This window comes from Nanorana parkeri, unplaced genomic scaffold (genome assembly GCF_000935625.1).
Source record: "Nanorana parkeri isolate BGI_ZX_2015 unplaced genomic scaffold, ASM93562v1 scaffold529, whole genome shotgun sequence".
NCBI classification, from domain to species: domain Eukaryota; kingdom Metazoa; phylum Chordata; class Amphibia; order Anura; family Dicroglossidae; genus Nanorana; species Nanorana parkeri.
The window spans coordinates 592,763-612,576 of NW_017306797.1; the positions used below are offsets into that span (position 1 = coordinate 592,763).

The 19,814-nt window shown below is 42.5% G+C and overlaps 1 protein-coding gene across 1 annotated transcript in view; it reads right to left on the reverse strand.

Annotated features, from left to right (window-relative positions):
- Positions 1-2,384: 2,384 nt before the first annotated feature.
- The window catches only part of UNC13D (unc-13 homolog D), a 78,966-nt gene continuing 61,536 nt past the window's right edge, over positions 2,385-19,814 (reverse strand). Inside the window, exons 25-33 of the mRNA XM_018561541.1 lie at positions 19,270-19,338; positions 18,925-19,004; positions 18,016-18,121; positions 11,776-11,847; positions 10,082-10,165; positions 8,089-8,212; positions 4,895-5,018; positions 4,587-4,789; positions 2,385-2,595 (exon numbers count right to left, since the gene is read on the reverse strand). Of these exons, the coding sequence (XP_018417043.1) occupies positions 2,486-2,595; positions 4,587-4,789; positions 4,895-5,018; positions 8,089-8,212; positions 10,082-10,165; positions 11,776-11,847; positions 18,016-18,121; positions 18,925-19,004; positions 19,270-19,338 (972 nt within the window). The 3' untranslated portion in view covers positions 2,385-2,485. The remainder of the gene's footprint in view (positions 2,596-4,586; positions 4,790-4,894; positions 5,019-8,088; positions 8,213-10,081; positions 10,166-11,775; positions 11,848-18,015; positions 18,122-18,924; positions 19,005-19,269; positions 19,339-19,814) is intronic.

Below are 19,814 nucleotides of genomic sequence, written 5' to 3' on the forward strand. Positions count from 1 at the left end.
AATACACACTCCATGTGATGGACATACAATGTGGGTGACATTTTGTATAAATTGCAGGCTGTAAGTATTTGGCCTTTCCCTTTCTTTACAGTACAAGGCATGTGTTCACCATTTACTAACAATGAGAACGTGTTCTGAAATATTCTCTGATTTTTTATAGAAGAAACAGACAGTATAGAAGTCAATGTTGTGCTACAAAGCAGGAAGGGAAACGTTAAAGGGGAACTCCAAGCAAGCATCTATATACACTGGTGACATAACGATACGGACTGTGTTATCTGACAAGGGATCGGTATTGTGATCTACACACAGCTGACATCTCACGCCTAAAGCATTTTCTGACTACTGACGCTGGGCCATTTTCACTCCTGATGACCATCAGGGGCGGGACATGTTTATTTTCTGATAGGCGGGACATGTTTATAGGCGGGACATGTTTCTTTTCTGACAGGTGGAGCATGTTTATTTTCTAATAGGTGGGGCATTTGTATTTTCTAATAGGCGGGGCATTTGTATTTTCAATTAGGCGTGGCATTTGTATGTTCTGATAGGCGTGGCATTTGTATGTTCTGATAGGCGTGGCATTTGTATTTTCAATCAGGCAGGGCATTTTTATTTTATAAGAGGCTGGGCATTATTTTCTACTACATTCGTACAAGACATTTTTCCTTCCACATACCAGTGTCACAGGGTATTTTTGTCCCATTAACCAATGATGTTGGGCATTTGTCCTCCCACTGACCACCACCAGCTTACCAGTGACTCCAGCCATTATTCCTTCCATTCCTTCCAATTGTCCAGGACATGTTTTCTCACACTGACCGCCAACACCAGAGAATTGTTTCCTACCCGCTGATTAGCAATTTAAGGGGCACCATGGTACATAATGCTAATCACTGCACTCTGTACATTGTGTTGTATGTTACATACTCCTGACCCCTGCATACTATACAGTATGACGTACATTACATTGTCCTGACTGAGGCATTCTGTAAGCTGTGCTGTATATTACATATTCCTGATGAAAGTTATATTGTCACAACAGTTGTGGGTTGCTAAGAAGCCGCAAAAGTGTTTTGATAAGGTTTTTCTCCAAGGTAGACTCAGACAGACAATCATTTGTAATGCAACTGTTGAAAAAAATTAGGTTCTGAGGTTTATGTACATCTGTAGAACTCAGGGCTGGACTGGCCATTGGGCATAGCAAGCACTTGCCCGGTGGGCCAGGCCGGGCAGAACTCAATCATCCTTATGTGTTCGGCCCTGCTGAGCCCAGCCCACTATGGCCAATGGCCTGCTCTGTGCTCACTGGAGTTCTCAGATTGGCCAGGCAGAGCCGACACAGAGCGGAGCCTCCTCAACCCCATTACCAGCGGACATTAGACCACCGCCCGGACCGAGCAGGGAGGACTGTGTGGGACACCATGCTGTGCTGAGGGGGGACACAGGGGCCAGACTGAGGGGGGGCACAGGGGCCAGACTGAGGGAATGCGTGGACCAGACTAAGGGGGGACACAGGGGCCAGAATGAGGAGACGCATGGACCAGAATGAGGGGACACAGGGACCAGAATGAGGGGACACAGGGACCGGACTAGGGGAGACACAGGGGCCAGAATGAGGAGACGCATGGACCAGAATGAGGGGACACAGGGACCAGAATGAGGGGACACAGGGACCGGACTAGGGGAGACACAGGGGCCAGATTGAGGAGACGCTTGGACCAGAATGAGGGGGAGACACAGGCCAAATTGAGGCAACAATTTGGCCAGACTGAGGGGACACATGGGCCAGAATGAGGGAACACATGGACCAGACTGAGGGGAGACATGGGCCAGAATGAGGGAACACGTGGACCAGACTGAAGGGAGACATGGGCCAGACTGAGGGGACACATGGACCAGACTGAGGGGAGACACGAACCAAATTGAGGGGACGTGTGGACCAGACTAAGAAGGGACACGGGACAGGCTGAGGGGACACATGGACCAGACTGAGGGGACACATGGGTCAGAATGAGGGAACACGTGGACCAGACTGAAGGGAGACATGGGCCAGACTGAGGGGACACATGGACCAGACTGAGGGGAGACACGAACCAAATTGAGGGGACGTGTGGACCAGACTAAGAAGGGACACGGGACAGGCTGAGGGGACACATGGACCAGACTGAGGGGACACATGGGTCAGAATGAGGGAACACGTGGACCAGACTGAAGGGAGACATGGGCCAGACTGAGGGGACACATGGACCAGACTGAGGGGAGACACGAACCAAATTGAGGGGACGTGTGGACCAGACTAAGAAGGGACATGGGCCAGAATGAGGGGACACATGGACCAGACTGAGGGGACACATGGACCAGACTTATGCTATGCAGAGTGTTTGCTAATGTTCTTCTGAAGTCCAGTACACGGAGTGTTCAGAGATGAGCCTCCTGCCCAGTAAATGACATCTTGTTCTGCACGGCCTCCCATGCTCCAAGGTCATCGTTCACTTTCTCTTGACTGACGAGCTCTCTGTCTGCGAAGTTTGACAAACATAACGGCTTCCTTTTCAGAGCGACGACATTCCAGGAGCTGGAGGATTCGATCCCCTAAAATAAGAGACACACTGCTAATTATCAGTGTCGGGAAAACAGGAAGAACAAGCCGTTCTGTCATTGTGATGATAGCCTGCGTCCTGCAGTGTTAGCTAATGGTATGAACGGAGACTTTTCGTTTTCTTTGGCTTGTTGTCATAACTGTGTCCAGTACTCACGTCCCCAGTCTGTTCATAACAAATATGTTTGTTTTGTCCAAGAAAGAGAATGTTTAGCCTAGTGAAAGGCACAGAAACAGATATGCAGTCAGACAGTCCTTGTGCTAGCAACCTCCATTTTCATAGTCTGACCTCTATTTTTCACCAGCTGTGCACGGGATCTAAATATGACAATGCGTTGTATTCGTTCTGACACACTCCTCCCCTTCTCTGCAATACAAGTCAGTGTGAGAACACCTGTGCTGGGGGTGTGGCCTTTACTCAGCTCTGCCAGCACAGGGCACTGCAGTGTGAGACCGAAAACAGCATTTTTACTGTAACAAAAAGTAATTTGAAGGTATTTCCTACCACAAAATCATTCACAAATAAGAACATGCCGGGGTACAGGACTATAAAAAGATGAGACGGTGTAAGACTTCAGTTCGGCGGCTTAAAACCTGTTTGTGCAATGATTATTTGTCAAACTTAGTCTAGTTAGTAATACACAGAAAAATAACCAAAGCAGGTTAAAGTTTGAGGTCAGAGACAGACATAATACTGCCAATTATGCAGCAGTTCAAGGGATCCATGTATGCTAAATATGGGACTGTTGGTTGCTGAGACTTCCTAGCACATGCTCTAGCTCCTCATTTACAGTTGCCCCATAGGCACTTTTAAAGCAGCTGATCAGCACAAGGCACTCTGTTATCCTTTAAAGAAGAACTCCGGGCAGAATTATTCCTAACCCTTGCAGTGGGGCTACTGAGTGGTGATCAATTTTATCTAGGTGCAAAAATAACAGTTATACTCACCTGAACCTTGCAGGCAGCTGACTGTTAGACGGGTCCCTGATGCCTCTCTCCCTCTCCGCTGCTGCACTCGAAGGTCCTGTGAGTCATCATGTATCATACAGTGTATAGGAAGTGAGGACACAGAGGGACATACCATCGCTGGAGCGGAGGAAGAGACAGGCAGCAGGGACCAGAATAGCAGCCAGCTATAACTAGACAAAAATGAACATTTAACCCTTGCAGTGCAAGGGCAGTCCAATGCCAGGGTTAAGAATAATGATGGCTGGAGTTCTTTCACTGTATCTTGGAAGAACTCTGAATTTTTATTTTTGGATCACATTTTTACTTCAGTCTGTGACCCTATTAGAGAAATTGACCTACATTTTCTATACCTGTGAGACCCATACAAAAAATGAGGGCAGTGTGTCACTGGGACAGGAAGGTACAGACAGCAATAAAAAAACATTTTTAGAAGTTCTAACCCCTTCTCACTCAGCTAAAAATATATTTTTGTTTCTGTCTGTGTCCAAGTTGGAGAGATTTCCCATCACTTCCTGTCTAGAGTTAGGGAAAATCTCCCCAGCAGCAGGGAGCTTGTTTACATGCCGATGCAGCTGCTGAAATAGCACTTACATCAGTGGCAGTGAAAGGGTTAAAGCCAAACTGCAGTCAAAACATCTCAGGTTTTAATTGCTGTCTGTGTCCTTACTGAAGCAATTTCCCCCCACTTCCTGTCAGGACAGGAAGTCATTCAAACTCTCAAATGTGGACACAGACATAAACACATTTTTAAAGAGTAGAGGGGTAAGAACTTCTGAACATTTTTTTTGCTGTCGGTGCCTTACTTCCCCGACCACTCCCCTCATTTATTGCCTTGGTGTCACAGGAAGTGATAGAAATCTCCCCAATGGGATCTCAGGCAGAAATTGTCTGTGAAGCATTTTGCTTTAAGACCGATGAATTTCACCACCACTGACTCTTCAAACAGAAGAACATATTTTACAGGGTTCCAGGATATCATTTATCGCACATGGATGTCATAAAAGGAAGTACAAACCATTGAGTTTTGGATGACTGAGGGGGAGCCGCTTCTGTGGGATGCTGGTCACGGGGTCACCAGTGTCATCTTTTAAACCTGGCACATCTGCAAGATCCAGGAAAGCTTCACCCTCCAGTTCGTTGGAAAGAAGGGTATCATGGTCAAACACCGTTACCAGGAGGCAGGCTCCAGGAATGTCACATTGCTCCGGGGCCACCAGGCTGAAGAAACATAAAATACGTCTGTTCACATTGTACAGCCAATGCAAAGATTTCTTTTTAGGGTTTTTTAGGGTCCATTACAAAACGGGTTTTAGAATGACTCACAAGTCGAATGTCTCATCATACAGAGGGTTCAGCTCGTTCTTGATAATCTGTGTGCAGCGCGGCTCCACTGCTGGAAATATATGCTTAGGCTCCAGCGTCAGCTGTACAAAGGGGTCACTGCTCCCTGTGTATACAAAGAGGTGATCCAACAACATGAGTTTACTTTGTTTTCAAATCATGATATTTAAAGGGAATGGATTACGGTTTTCTACATCATTTTTTTTTAAATGTTTATAATGGTCAGGACTAAAATATTAAAGATTTTCAGTCACGTAAATATGAAATATTGCATATTGATATTATGTAGCCCTTTGTCCAGACAGCAGATGCAGCTTAAACCTGGCCATAGACTGCACAATTTGCAGCCAACTCCTGCTATGTTAGACAGAATTCGAGCTGAGGGGTGGTCTTGTCAGCTCGATTTTTCATTAGACTTTTGCCAACTGGAAAATTGTAGGCTGTCACTGTTCAGGTATACAACAGCCACGGGTCCCATCAACTGCTGAATACAATAGCCAGCAGGGGAGATTCCTTCATCCTCCCTGTTTGGTGTGGATGATGTAATCAGCTGATCACATGTTCTGCCCCGGTTGTATGGCCAGCTTTAAGGTGCCCACACACCTTGCGATAATCGTACGAGCGCGGGATTGCCCGCGATTATCGTACGATTATCGCAAGGTGTGTGGGCACCTTAAAGCTGTTCACACACCTTACAACCATCGCAAGCATTTTGTCTTGCGATGGTTGTAAGGTGTGTGAACAGCTTTAAGGTGCCCACACACCTTGCGATAATCGTACGAGCGCGGGATTGCCCGCGATTATCGTACGATTATCGCAAGGTGTGTGGGCACCTTAAAGCTGTTCACACACCTTACAACCATCGCAAGACAAAATTCTTGCGATGGTTGTAAGGTGTGTGAACAGCTTTAAGGTGCCCATACAGCTTACGACCAACGTCTTGCGATGGCCGTATGCTTCTTGAAAGCCCGTACGATCTGCCCAATTGTTGTCATTAGCCAGATTCCTTGTCAGCTGTGCTGAATGAAGACCACTGTTTAGAGACCTGAAATGAGTCATTAACGCAGTGACTAATCTCTCTAAAGGTGCCCACGCACCTTACAATTATCTGCAGATTTTCTGTGGTGCAAAAGTGCAACAGATTGGCCCAGGTGGAGATTCCTCCATCCACACAGTTTAATGTAGATGGAGTAATCTGTTGCACCTTTTCCATCTGACCATAGGAAATCTACAGATAAAGTGTAAGGTGTGTGGGCACCTATAGAGAGGCTCAGGCTGGCCATACATGGCTTGAATTTGGGCCCATTCCTTCTGCATCAGGTGATTTTCAAAATGATCTGATGCAGTTACAGTTTCAGGTATTTAATACAATAGCTGGCAGTGGAGATGCTTCCTCCCACACTGTTTAACATGGAATCTTTAGTCTTTTCCGATCTTCAGTCTCTGACCACTGCATTATAGACCCACCTTCAGGAGCAGGATTCTAGGTAATAATATTGATAAAAAATTGACAATCTTCCAAATAAATCCTTCACTACTGAGTGCTTTGTCCACCATCCTTCCCTTGTGTCCAGGAACTCATCAGACTTGGCACGACCCAGTATATACTGTATATATACACACAGGTCAGTATGCACCTAGTGAAAACACTTTGCTCCCTCTCTTGAGGTGATTACTATCTTCCCTCCATAGACACAGCAACCCTGGCAGTATTCTCCAAAATCCATCACATGAAAACAACAGGAAAAAATACTCGCAAGGTAAAAAAAGTTTATGCAATCAAAATACTAACAACAAGTTCACTTGCATGATTTTGTGCTGCAATCGGCACATCCACATCAACTGAAAATCAAACAATCATCCATAAAAAGGTCCGTCTGTTCTTGTGGAAGTGGTGTCAGCAGGCTCCACCCGACATGTTTTAAGGTGCCCATACACTGCACGATTATAGTACGAATAAAACCCCTCGATGATCGGAATATCGTACGATCATCGTGGGACGCACCCAACTTGTCTCAATAGCGGTCGATCCGATAATCGTACGTCCGCACTAATAATCGTACGATTTCGATCGACCGACGGAAGTAATCGTTTGAACCCGAGCAGTGGGCATCATCTTTCGTACTATGCCCTTTAAAGGGCAAAAACCAAGTGCATTCTCTCCCACACTTGTTGAAAGCAAACGATGGCTGAGGATATGAGTAGCATGGCTATTGTGATGGTTGGTGTTGCTGTCATTCATGCTCGCCAGCAACGCAGGTCATCGCAGAAACGTGACATTTATTCGCACGTTGCTTTGCTGCATGTGGGTACCAGAACAGAGGTGTGGATGCTGCGAGTACAGCCAGCTGCCGTCATTCTACTTCCGATTGCTCGATCGTTTAACGCATGCGCTGAACGAACAGTGCGATCCTTGACGAACGATTACTCTACTCATTGAACGATTATCGTACGGTTACGCACAGGTTTTTGAACATGCTAGGTAGTCAAACGTTGTACGATTGTACAGTATCCGCGGTTGCACGCTACCCAGACACTGCACGATTATCGTACGAAAAACCGATCGCATACGATTATCGTACGATAATCGTGCAGTGTATGGGCACCTTTACATTACGCACGCTTAGTTATAGGTCCTTCACACAGTGATCCCTGAAATTCTGCCTGTGACTATGGGGGCGGGGGGGGCTACGACAAAGGCTGTCCCTTCCCCTGTGTGTCCCCCTGGAGACTTTAGGTTTTGTTTCTTGCTAATTATCAGCAATTCTGGAATCCCTGGGACAATCCCAACATTTGCAGTTACGTTTTCAGCTGCTGTGGCTCCCAGGATATTTCCTTGGACACGGGAGCGTCGAGGTCAGACTGTAAATGTTGGGATTGTCCTGGAGATCCCGGGACCGTGGTTAAGAGTGCAGATGCCCCCTACCCATGCAAGTTTGCTGGAGAGGAGTTTGTAGACGTTTTTCCATCCCTTATTCTAGCCATGTCCTCAGGTGACATATAGTGGATGATGATACATTGTATGGTGTGCACTGTACCCAAACCACACACACACATGGAGATTTATAGCAGATAGCTCACCCGTCCTGGTCCTGACCATGCCCCCACAGTGGGCTGCTATTCTGGTAGTTCTACTACTGAGTACAAGTCATCTACCCCAGAAAACATTCTCTTACCATTGGAATCCAGAGGAAGCAGGTTCACTGCATTTAGAATCTCCACTCGTAGTTTTTGCTCTGATTGCCGATAACTGGCCTTTACTGTGACCGCACCATACTTCTCAGAGGACACTCCCTGTTGCTGTTTAAAAAATGCAGTGAATATTACCATCCAACCAATACAATCTGATTTGTGTAACTTTTACTCTGACCACCCCGACTAAAAATTATATATTTCAGTAAATTTTCTGAAACATTTGCAGTCAAATATAGCCCATAAAATGTGATCACTAGAAGGTTATCGGTAAGGTTTATTGCATAAACTAGGGCTGAGGGTATGTTAACAGGGCCGGATTTACTCTCTCTGCTGCCCCAATGCCAGGTTCCTCAATGCACCCCCCTGTATGCAGGCTGCATACAAGTGATCTCGGCGAAATCGTCAAGATCACTTGTACAAAACAAGTGGCGGCTTCGCTGCTGTACATTTAGCCTTGCTTGCTCAAAGCAGGGCTAAATATAGAGAACAACTACCCGGCCGGCACCCGAAACTGCATGTCCCGGGCATCAGGAGATAGGAATTCCACAGCCCTGCTGCCCCTCTACTCCCTGTTGCCCCAAGGCCTGGCCTCGGTTGGCCTTGTCGGAGATCCAGCCTTGTATGTTAAACTGGGTGTTTATATTTCATCACACACCAACATACATAAAATAGAAAGAAGACCCAGTGCATTCTTTTAAACCAGTATAGCCAGGTTATGGTTAGGTGGGCTAAAAAGAACCAAAAAGCTTTCCACTGAACCAGTGTGAAGGACAGTAATGTCTTTTTAGAACAGAAGGCACCTGCATGTCTAATTCCATCACAAATGACAAATATACATTTTTTTTTACATTTTAGGATAGCAGGTAAGCCATTCCTATCTTGCCCCTGGGCCAATGGTACACCCCAAACTGCTAGTTTACAGCATGCTTGCTTGCCATCATCTGTGCCATGCACGGAAACCATGGCTTCTATGAAGTGGGCCTTGGTGACCAATGGAATATTATAACTTATTGTGAAGTGGCCTAAAAAGCCTTCCACGAAAATAGTGTCAAGCACAATAAAGCCTTCTTAAAACAGAATGAGGGGAATTCATAAACAGTGCCCACAACAAATAGATTCATGTACCTGTTGTTGAAACGGCACTAAACTCAGAGTGTCCATACTGAGCAGCTCAGTAACGCTGAGCGTAATAAAATCACAGGCTCAGCATTACTGAGCTCTCTGCCCGGCCACTGCACCTGTCACAAAAATAGGCGCAGCACCCGATGACTTTTATAGTGGTTGAACGGAACCTGATAGGGATGCTGAGGTACTAAACTTATAAACCATGATTACCATCATTGTATAAAACAGTATAAGTCACTAGATGCCAGTATAGAGGAAACTCAACATCTTTTTATGCATATAAAAAGTAGGTGACTGAGATTATTTATCCTTCTATATATCTTTCTATAAAATGAGCATATTATTGTTTAACAAAATATATTGATTAAATTTTTTCATTTACATATAACAATTTCACTACATGACTATATACTTCAATATTTCTCTTTGTTTTTATACTTATTTTTTATATTCAGTGATTCTGTTTTTGCAACATATTTCCAAGGAAGTGACCAGTGGCTACAAAACGTGTTTTAGGTGAACAATGAATAATAAATACATTCTACTAAAATAACAAGAGTTATGAGACTTTTTTTCAGGGACACATGACCAACACACAATGAGCGCCTCTGTAACACATTGTCATCCTCGTATTTTTTCACCGACCTCCTACCTGGGGATGTTGGATTGGACTCCTGCAAAAATGCATAATCATGCAGAAGCACTAGTGAGACCATAGGCTTAAGCGCACCTTTGTGAGTGGACTGAGTCCTTGAAATCTCTTGGTATGATGATGATACTTACAATATATATACTGTATGTTACTTGCATAACTGTGTCTGTACTTAGACACTGTTGACAGCGAGTTACCTGCTGCTTGATCTTCTGCTGGTAATACCTTTCAATTAGTTTTCGAGTACTGCAGGAACAAAGATCAAGGTCCTGTCCCAGGGTCTGTGAAATGGTATACAAATGGAACAAATTGTTGATTAAATGCGCTTGAAATTTTAGCCAAAGGGTCAGTTTGATCTTATTCATAAGAGATCGCAGCTATCTTTGTAATTTAAGATTAGAAGGTGGCTTGATATGACATTAAAGCATACATTTAGGGTAAGTGACAAATATGTGTTACATAAGACAGGTGGCAATATATCCTGGAAATCTGTGGTGAATGAAGTACCAAAAACAAGGAAATGACTAATACTTAGGACCCATTCACACCAGCACCAGCAGCTTCACTACAATGCACGGCTGCTGGTGTGCTTTGCTAGGCACAGTGCTGATGTGCCAGTCACAACGCAACACAATGGTTACCTTTTTTTTGTTAGAACTTGTGACACCAGTGACATTAAAATAACTTCTATGGGTACAGTGGGGTGCGTTCAGATTGTATCATGTTGCACGCCACTGTGCTGAGAAAAAGTTCTACATGCGGTACTTTGTTTCCATGCACACCACCACATTGCAGTGGTGTGATATCAGCTCATTTGAAAGGAGGAAAATTGGCTTCTCTAATGTTAGGGTTGCACTTAAAAAAGCGGCCAGCGCAGCCCCAATGCATCTGGTGTGAATCAGCCCTAAATGTTTAAAGCATATGTGAAAAAAGATGAGAGCAAACGATACAACATCTGTATTATAATTCGACAATGCTCAATAGAAGTGGAAGGAACTCTCATTCCATTGTCAGTTGGCGGGTAACCAATTTGTTTAATCACCAAATGACAAGGAAAGAAAGTTCCCTTGACCCTAATTGGATATTGATTGATAGGCAATAATTCTTACCAGCCATTACCTAACCAAAAGAGCGCTAGCTTTAACATGGAAGTAAGGGAACTGTATGCAGGGCATCGGTACGTTATTTAGTCCCACAGGCTGCTGTTCTATTGACTGATACATTATAATCACAGTTACCTAATGGCTTCTTCTATGTCTTGGGATGTCGAGCAGTCAAAGCTTTGCTTGCCAGCTTGGAGTTGTGGGTGTTCCCACCCACCTTGGGGTGGTGCCTCTAGTCAGTGGCCATTACAAGACCTGACCATGGACTTTTCAATGCTGGGGAAATAGCTTAGGAGAAGCACTGATTAGCTCCAAGTTCAGGAAGTGGAAGAGGCCTCAATATTATGAGCTGGAATCAAGACTTTCATAGCAACAATATGTTGAAAAGAACGGATAGGGGAGAGAGCAGAGTAACAGAGAAATTAGTTTATCAGTCTACCGCTTCAACTTTGAGAGTCCAGTCACAGGCTAGGGGAGGGACAAAACCTGTGTGATTTAACTGCAGAGGGGAAAAAAATGAGAAAAAAAAACGACAAGGCTGTACTGTATGGCAGAGCTGTAAACAAATAAACAAATTGGTTCAAATTGATTCCTACTCTAACAAAACAAAAAATTGCCTAGAGGTCCACATAAAAGAGGATTGGTGGCTATGATAACAAATGTTAAATAAAATCAAGTGTTACCTATACAGTATATAAGATGTTATCAGTGTAGTTCAGTTGGCATATTTCTTATACGAACAAGGAAAATACATCAGCTATGTAATAAAGTGACCTTGCTGTACTTACAATGAAAGTGGCTGTGTGAAGGCTCTCCAAGGACAGTCCACAACCTCCCGCATGGAAACATGATTCTAAATTCTGAATAACACAAACCACAAGACACAAGCTTGCATGAATATACAGTGTAAACTCTTCACAGAACAGTCTCATAGGGAAGCAGTTTAGATACAAGCCTGCTGCTATAACTGAATGTTTAATGTGTATTTAAAGCCAAAACTTTAAGATATAATATAAGTTAAATAATATAATTGTTAAACACATTGTTAGGTTTTTATTGTTGTCTGGATCCTGCAAAAGATTATCTTCTTCTGTATTTGTCCTGGTGAATGTTGTCTCTGGTACAGAAAGTGATGGGAAAAGCTAACATTTTAGAGCTGTAACAGGAACAGGAGGTGAGGGGAAATTATCCACTGGGGACACCTGTTCAGGGATTTCCCATGTTTTCCAGATATTTCCTCTTACTTCCTGATGTGCCTTCAGGGAAAAAAACTGTTCTCATGCCTGGGCCTACTAAAAACTATTTTTACCAATGGTATAAAAGCCATTCACCATTCATAGCACTTTGCCCTTCCCTCCCTCCCCTCTATTACACTATTTTCATGAACTGTAAATTAATTTAGCTCCTTCACCCACCCACTCCTTTCTTTCTCCTTAGCCACCTGAAGCCTCCTGGGATATTCACGTCACACATCCCAGAAGGCTGCAAATCAGAAAGTGCCAAAGTATCACAAGATTTTGCATTTGCATATCTGGCATCAATACGGGTGCAAGATCTTGCAACAACAACCCGCATCCTCCTGTGATGTGTGACGTGCATATCTCAGGAGGGTGCTGAAGGCACATCATTTTGCCTAGGCAAGAAGTGAGGAAGTGGGAAGGTAAAGGGGCAAAATTAAACTATATACAGGTCATTCATTTTTTTAGCTATTGCTTAATAGAGAGGGGGAGGGAATGGTCAGAAGTGCAGCACATGGTGAAAGGTCCACTTTAAGATCGGCCTGTCCAAGTAAAACAGCTTATCCAGAATGTTACTGTACAATTACCATTGAGCTGTAAGTTGTTGGAAGCTAGTTGCAGGCCACTATGTAACATTTGAAACAATATATCACAGGTGGTATTGTTATAGCGGGGATGTACTTTGGAACATTTTGCTATTGTTTTCACAAGATATATTTATTATTAATACCCTCAGGGAACATTGTGTGTCCAGGTACAGTTGCCATTTTTGGCACTTACAATTGTATTGTGGAATTTCCTCCTTTCTGCTATTAAGCAAAGAAAATAGCCGTATGGAAAATAAATTGTGTAGTCCAAAGAATCTGCTGCCTGTTACTGTGTTTACTTCAATACTGTTTCTACCTTATAACATGTCAAATGAAGAATAAAGGAATGGTTACTTGTTTTGACACTAAAATCATAAGCGGAGCCCAGTTTTTTTAGAATATAGATTGCTGAAATACTGCAGTATTAAAGTGTATGTTAAGACACATTTCTCCATGCTGTGTCCCTTTAAAGACAGTGCATGTAGAGAAGGAAATACACTAAGCTCCTAATTCCTGTTGCTGACTGATAACACACAGCATTCTTGTGGCTCGAGTGGTGTCAGCCGCACCAACATCATACAGAGACAATTTGGGGAACCATAATTTTTCACAATTTCCCGGGCACACGCAATTTTGGAGTTTGACATGCTTGGTATTTTTTTTTACTTAGTACAACCTCCTCTTTTATGTGTTACAAAAATTGGGTAATATATTGTGTTTATGTGCAGTAAAAATTACTTAAGTGTATTTTTTACAAAAAATTTGAGTTTAACAGTTGCACTAATATCATAAAACATACAAAATTGCAGCTGTCACTGTTTTACTCTACAGAGTTTGTGCTTTCAGGAAATATATAATTCTGGGGGGTTTTTCTTCTTATGATAAAATCCTTTTCTCGGAGTCCATTGAGGGACAAAGCTCTGAAGAATTCTAAAATGTAGGGTTATGCTGCTGCATCCAGAAGAAATAGACATGAGACAAAAAAAAATTAAAAGCCTGCCACTTTAAGGACATAACCCCTCCCAACTCAAGCCTGCCAGATGTAGCAAGCAGTATGAAATTAAATGAGAGGATGGAGTTATGTCCCTCAATGGACTTCGAGAAAAAGATTTTACGGTAAGAGGATAAGAAAAAAATTCTATTTACTCTATCATTCATTGAGGGACACAACCCTGAACAATCCTGAGACATAGAGATGTTCCAAAGCAGTACAAAACCGACGGGCATGCATCATACAAACCAGAAGAACCGACTCAAATACTCAAACAGCCGCCTGAAGAACTTTTCAGCCAAAACTATCACAAGAGGCAAAAACCTCAAAAGTGTGAACAGAAGAGCAAATTGCGGCCTTGCAATTTGAGTAACAGAAGCTTAATTTTACAAATAATTACTAACTTACTACTTATTATTTATTAGTAAAAGAATTACTTACCCAAGAAGTACTAACTGCCACCTGAGAAATCCACTTAGAAATAGTGGCTTCCATGTACGTTGATAAATCTTACAAGTAGTAGATCTACAAGCCTTAACCCCTTAGTGACTGAGGCCTTTTTTTGTGTACATGTTATAATCCACATTTTAGGCCTGAAAATTACTTAAAACCCCCAAACATTATATATTTTCTGGAAGCCAAGACCCTATAGAACAAAATGATGGCAGTTGCAAAGTTTTATAGTGCACGATATTAGCGCAACTCCTTATCAGACCCCAAAATGTCATGATAAATGCACTTAAATGCGCCAAAACACAATTACAATTTTTAAAATAAAATATAAAAGATGAGATTACAACGAGTAAATGGATACCTAACATGCCCAGGTTAAAAATTGTGTGCGTCCGTGAAACTGCAACAAAATTCAGTACACCAAAAAATCCATAGACGACGCTTTAACAGCCCCCAGAGGTCATCAGTTTAGAGATACGTGTAAATTTGGGCGCTAGAATTATTGCTCTCACTACGGTGTGCGCGGCGATACACAACATGTGTAACACGATCATGTTTTAATACGTAGGCGCACCCGAAGCGTGTTTATGTGAAGAGACATGTGCTCGCGGGGGCTTTTAAACATTTTTAAAATGATTTTTACATTTATTTTATTTAATATTAATTTTAAAAATTTTTGTTTTTTTTGTTTGTTTTTTAAACATTACTTTAATTGCTATCACATAGGGGGGATTACAAGCCCCCCATGTGATAGCATATTGGCAGTGACAGGTACTTTTTAAGGTTATACTGGGGGTCCAAAAGACCCCTAGTATTACTTTTATACTTGAAATAAGCTACTAAAGTGCAGATCGCACTTCAATAGCTTATTGCTGGGCTTTAGGAGCCCAGCACTGACAGCTCTGTGACCGGAAGTGATGCAATACGCCTCGCTCCCAGTCCCATAGTATGGGGAGGAAATCGGTGATGCCGCCGGGAGGCTGTTTAAACGGGCCCGATGCCAGTGACGTACTATGGACGTCACTGGTCATTAATAGTCAGGACAACAGAATCTGAAATTCTTTTGTCTTTAAATACCTGGGTTTTAACAGCCAGTGCAGTAAAACCAGTGACTGAGAAGAAGGGCATAAGATTGGGCCCTGACATAACAGAAATCTATGAATCTATGTGTTATGTTGTTTAATCAAGGAAGGAAAGAGTGAGCACTTAGATAAGTGTCATCAATGTCTGGCTGCTGTATAACTTTCATGAGCGCTGCTGCTCCTTACTTAATGAAAACTTGTCATCAGAATTCAGGAAGGAGAAGGGAAATAAACAGTAACAGTTTTTCCCAGTAAGCCTGAGTAGAAATAAAGAGGAGCGCTCCCCCACGTGGCCAACGTGTGAAATACAGAACGTATAACAAGCACAGACCACCAAAGCAACACCTCAGAGGCCTTGAAATGTACAGGCCACTTGTGACTGGAAGAACCAGAAACATCAGTGACACCAATCTAAAGCACAAATGTCACAAGTTTCTAATTTGATAAAATCAGTAATAAGACACAGAGTAAGAAAGGAACACAGTTCCCTTCTAATGACAGTCTACCTCAGACAGATTCAGACACAATAATACTCATGGCTCCGACCAGTGTGAGTTAAAAATATGAGGTACCGCAACCACCTGCTGCAGACAGCAGAATAATCGAAGAATGGCTGTTCTGATGTACAGAATAAAGCACCTTTATAGATGGAAAAGGTATTTGGTGAGATCAGCTATCTGATAAGGATTATCTGCAGTGATTATATCTGCTTATACAGACCAGGCATAGAGGTCTCAGCAAGGGATAAATCGCTAATACAACAATCAGAGTCAGAATAATAAATACTGAGACCAGAAACGACCTGTTTCATGACAGCTAGAGAAACTTCCAGGATTTAACCTGTCCGGCATCAATCTCTTATTTTTATCAGCTAGCTAGAGAGTCTTCCAGACTTTAATAATATCTGGTATTAAACCAACTAGTAGCTCTTGGTAGTAGCATCTTCAACAAAGAAACAAAGTAAACTAAAATATTAAACCAGAAGAGAAGGAGACATCCATCTTTTTTGTCTAGTGTCCTTTTCTCCTGGAGGCAGCAGCATACCCAACGTCTCAGAATTCTTCAGAGCTGTGTTCCCTCAATGGACGATAGAGAAAGTGTATTTTAACATGTGTGCAAAAACGATATTGGCAGCGAAAGGGTTAAGGATGCATATTCTCTACCAACCAAGGCTCTGGTTTAATTCATTGAAAGCTGAAAAGAAGCATGCTGTTTGTATTACACGTGTTGGAGTATATGGAGTGTATCTAAAGCCAAAGTTTGTTTTTTTTTGTTCTGCATAAAGTAGGCAAGAACTGGTACCCCTGTCAAGGTTTTTTTGCTGTTTGTGTCCCAAGTAAAGGAGATTCACTTTATTTGTCCTGGTGACCACTATCACTGGGACTGAAAGTGATGGGAAATCTAAAAGCTGAATTGTCACCAGAACAGGTACAACAGGGGAAACTTCCAGTGGGGCATATGCTAACAAACATCTAAGAAAAGATTTCCCTTTACATTGGAGAGATTTACTATTATTCCATGTTGTATCTACAGGACAGATAATCAAGGTAAATCTCCCCAAAAAATAATAGTGATAAATCTGACAAGGATTTTAACCATTTCCTAATCTTAAATGAAAAGGTTTAAATATAGTTGATGTATATTGCTGTATAAGGCTGGTTTTGGCTTCCTATACCAAGTGCTGAACATTAGCCATAGTATCTCTAGTAACTGCTATGGTGCTTGGAGGCCACCGTACTCTTTTCAGTCCAGTTTGTTGTCATACTGGTCATGTTGGGAATTGGAGCAACTGGCAGTCACTGATTCATTTTCTCATGAAAAACAAATATAGAATAGTTAGTGTGCTTTGTTGTCTGTCTTGTCTTTGATAAGGGTGAAGCTATGATTATAATACAAGAAAATTGTATTTCATACTTACCTCAATTTTCCTTTCCTGACGGCTCCATGTCGGCATACGAGTGGGTATAGGCTTCGCCCCCCCATCTGATAGGACTAATAGCTCATAAATTTGAGCCTCCCCCCAGCCAATATGTTACATAACTAGCAACTTCGACTGGGCGGGAACTATGCCGACATGGAGCCGTCAGGAAAGGAAAATTGCGGTAAGTATGAAATACAATTTACCTGTTTCCCTGACTGCTCCATGTCGGCATACGAGTGGGAAATAACTCGCAAACACACAAGGGCGGGAATGCTAGTAGTTTAATTGCAAACAGAAGAAGAGGCAACAACCCTACGGCCAAACTCGACCGTCGTCAAGGCCGCCGGCTCAACATAGTAGTGCCGCATAAAGGTATGCACCAAGGACCATGTAGCTGCCTTGCAGACCACCTCTGGCGAGACACCGCTCATAGCTGCCCAGGAAGTTGAAATACTTCTGGTCGAATGCGCTGTCGTATGCCCTGGAACCGCCAACCCCATAGCTCCATACGCTAGGGTAATCACTTTCACCATCCAGGTGGAGATAGTCCTACTGGAGGCTCGCAAGCCCTTCCTGGGCCCAGCAGGAAAGACATATTGGCTGGGAGGAGGCTCAAATTTATGAGCTATTAGCCCTATCAGATGGGGGGGGGGCAGAGCCTATACCCACTCGTATGCCGACATGGAGCAGTCAGCTAACTGTACACTGATGAAATAGGCACACTTGTCAGATGTGTTAAAAAACTTAGAAGGTCACCTTGAGTGCAGCATGCAGTCGTTGATAATACCGTGGAGAGGCTGTGATTTGTGCAGATAGGTTGGAGATGACTGTGAGGATATGAGACCAAAGTAAAGCGAGGAGGCTGTAAGAATAACAACAGATAAGCAAAAGTTTATTACTAATACTCATAATTATTATTTTAATAAAAATTTAAATAATCTAATGCTTTTCATGATTGGTCAGATATTGTCTCCAACACAATAAAATATAATATTTAAACGGTTGATTCACCTTTCTAGAAGAAATCACCGATACTGCCCCTAAACATCAGATCTTAAAAATAAGCACTAATGCTGTTTATATACCTTTTGCCTATTCTTGCAAGGAATCAAGCATTCCCCAAAAACTGAGCATTCGTCATTATGTTATGTATGATTTTTATTAGAACACTGGGGTTCAGGGTCAGAGACCCCTCTTATACCCCAGTGTATGTCTGACCCCTTTATTGGAATAAACTCACTTTGGAATTTATTTTGGGTTAGAGCTTAGCGAGCAAGATTCAGCAGTGTTCACGGTGCCCATAAGACATCAGCCTAAACAAGGCTAGAGGATGTATACTTCTGATATCAGATTAGGTCAGTTAAAATCAATTTGCACTTTCATTTTACTCCTCCACACTAATTAAGGTAAATGCAGCCAAAGCATAGTGAATGCATAACAAATGCATCACAAACTAATCTCATACACCTGTGTACACTGGTCCTGAAAGAGACTTCTGCTGCACCACAATCTTTGCAATGATCCATTTCCCCCCCCCCTACTCTACTTCATTGTTACTAATGATGGTCTATGGTTTCATCACTGGCAAGTTTAGGTGGTAGGGAACTAGAATAGGGTTGTTTAGCTTGAAGGTTATGGTGACAGAATACACAATATACACCTTACCAGTTAAAGTTTTCCTGGACAAGATTTTGGTTCATGTACTGTAACTCGGACTCTACAAACTTCATCATTGGGATGATGCACTATAGAGTGGGAAAACAAGCATTACAATAAAGACAATACATCACACATGACTACTTTACAATGAAAACTGCTGGCAAGCAAACTATAGATAACATAGAGACGTATTCAATACAAAGAGTCACACAAACTTTCTTGCAGCCAGATCTGTGAAAGATGGGTTCTCACTGGTTGCCATGGGTTACTATATCTTACTATTTTGTGGCTAATTACACAAAAATCGGATTTAATCTAATCTTTGCAATGAATAAGGAGAGGAATACTCACATCATTGGGGTCCCGGGAATCACTGGCTTTTGCTATTGAATGAAGATGTTTGGCAATGCCAGAATCTAGCTGTGGATGAGAGATATTAGAGGATGAGTTGAGACATATGAAACAAAATTGTTAACTTGTTGGACAGAGTATGGAAGGGATAGAAGTGAACCTCTGGAAGGTATTTAATGGCAGTCTTTGTCCCCATTGTGGAGATTTACTCTTATTTCCTGTCAGGACAGGAAGTGATGAGAATGGTCTCCATTGGGGACACAGACTACAACTCAACTTTCTGTGATGAAAATTAGATCTTTAGGTACCCAATATGAGGGACATTGAATATAAATATATACCAAAAATAATTGGTTAAGCCCAAAAGTTCTGTTTTTCACTACTATGTTACCTTTATAGTGGCTTTTCAACACATTTGATAATTAAGATGATGATAGGTTAGATGAAAGGTTTAGTGCAACATAACACTGTTGGAGTTAAATTAGATCTACAGCCAAGCCATGTCTTTTCTCATTTTGGATACATTGGGGGGGGGGTTATAAACT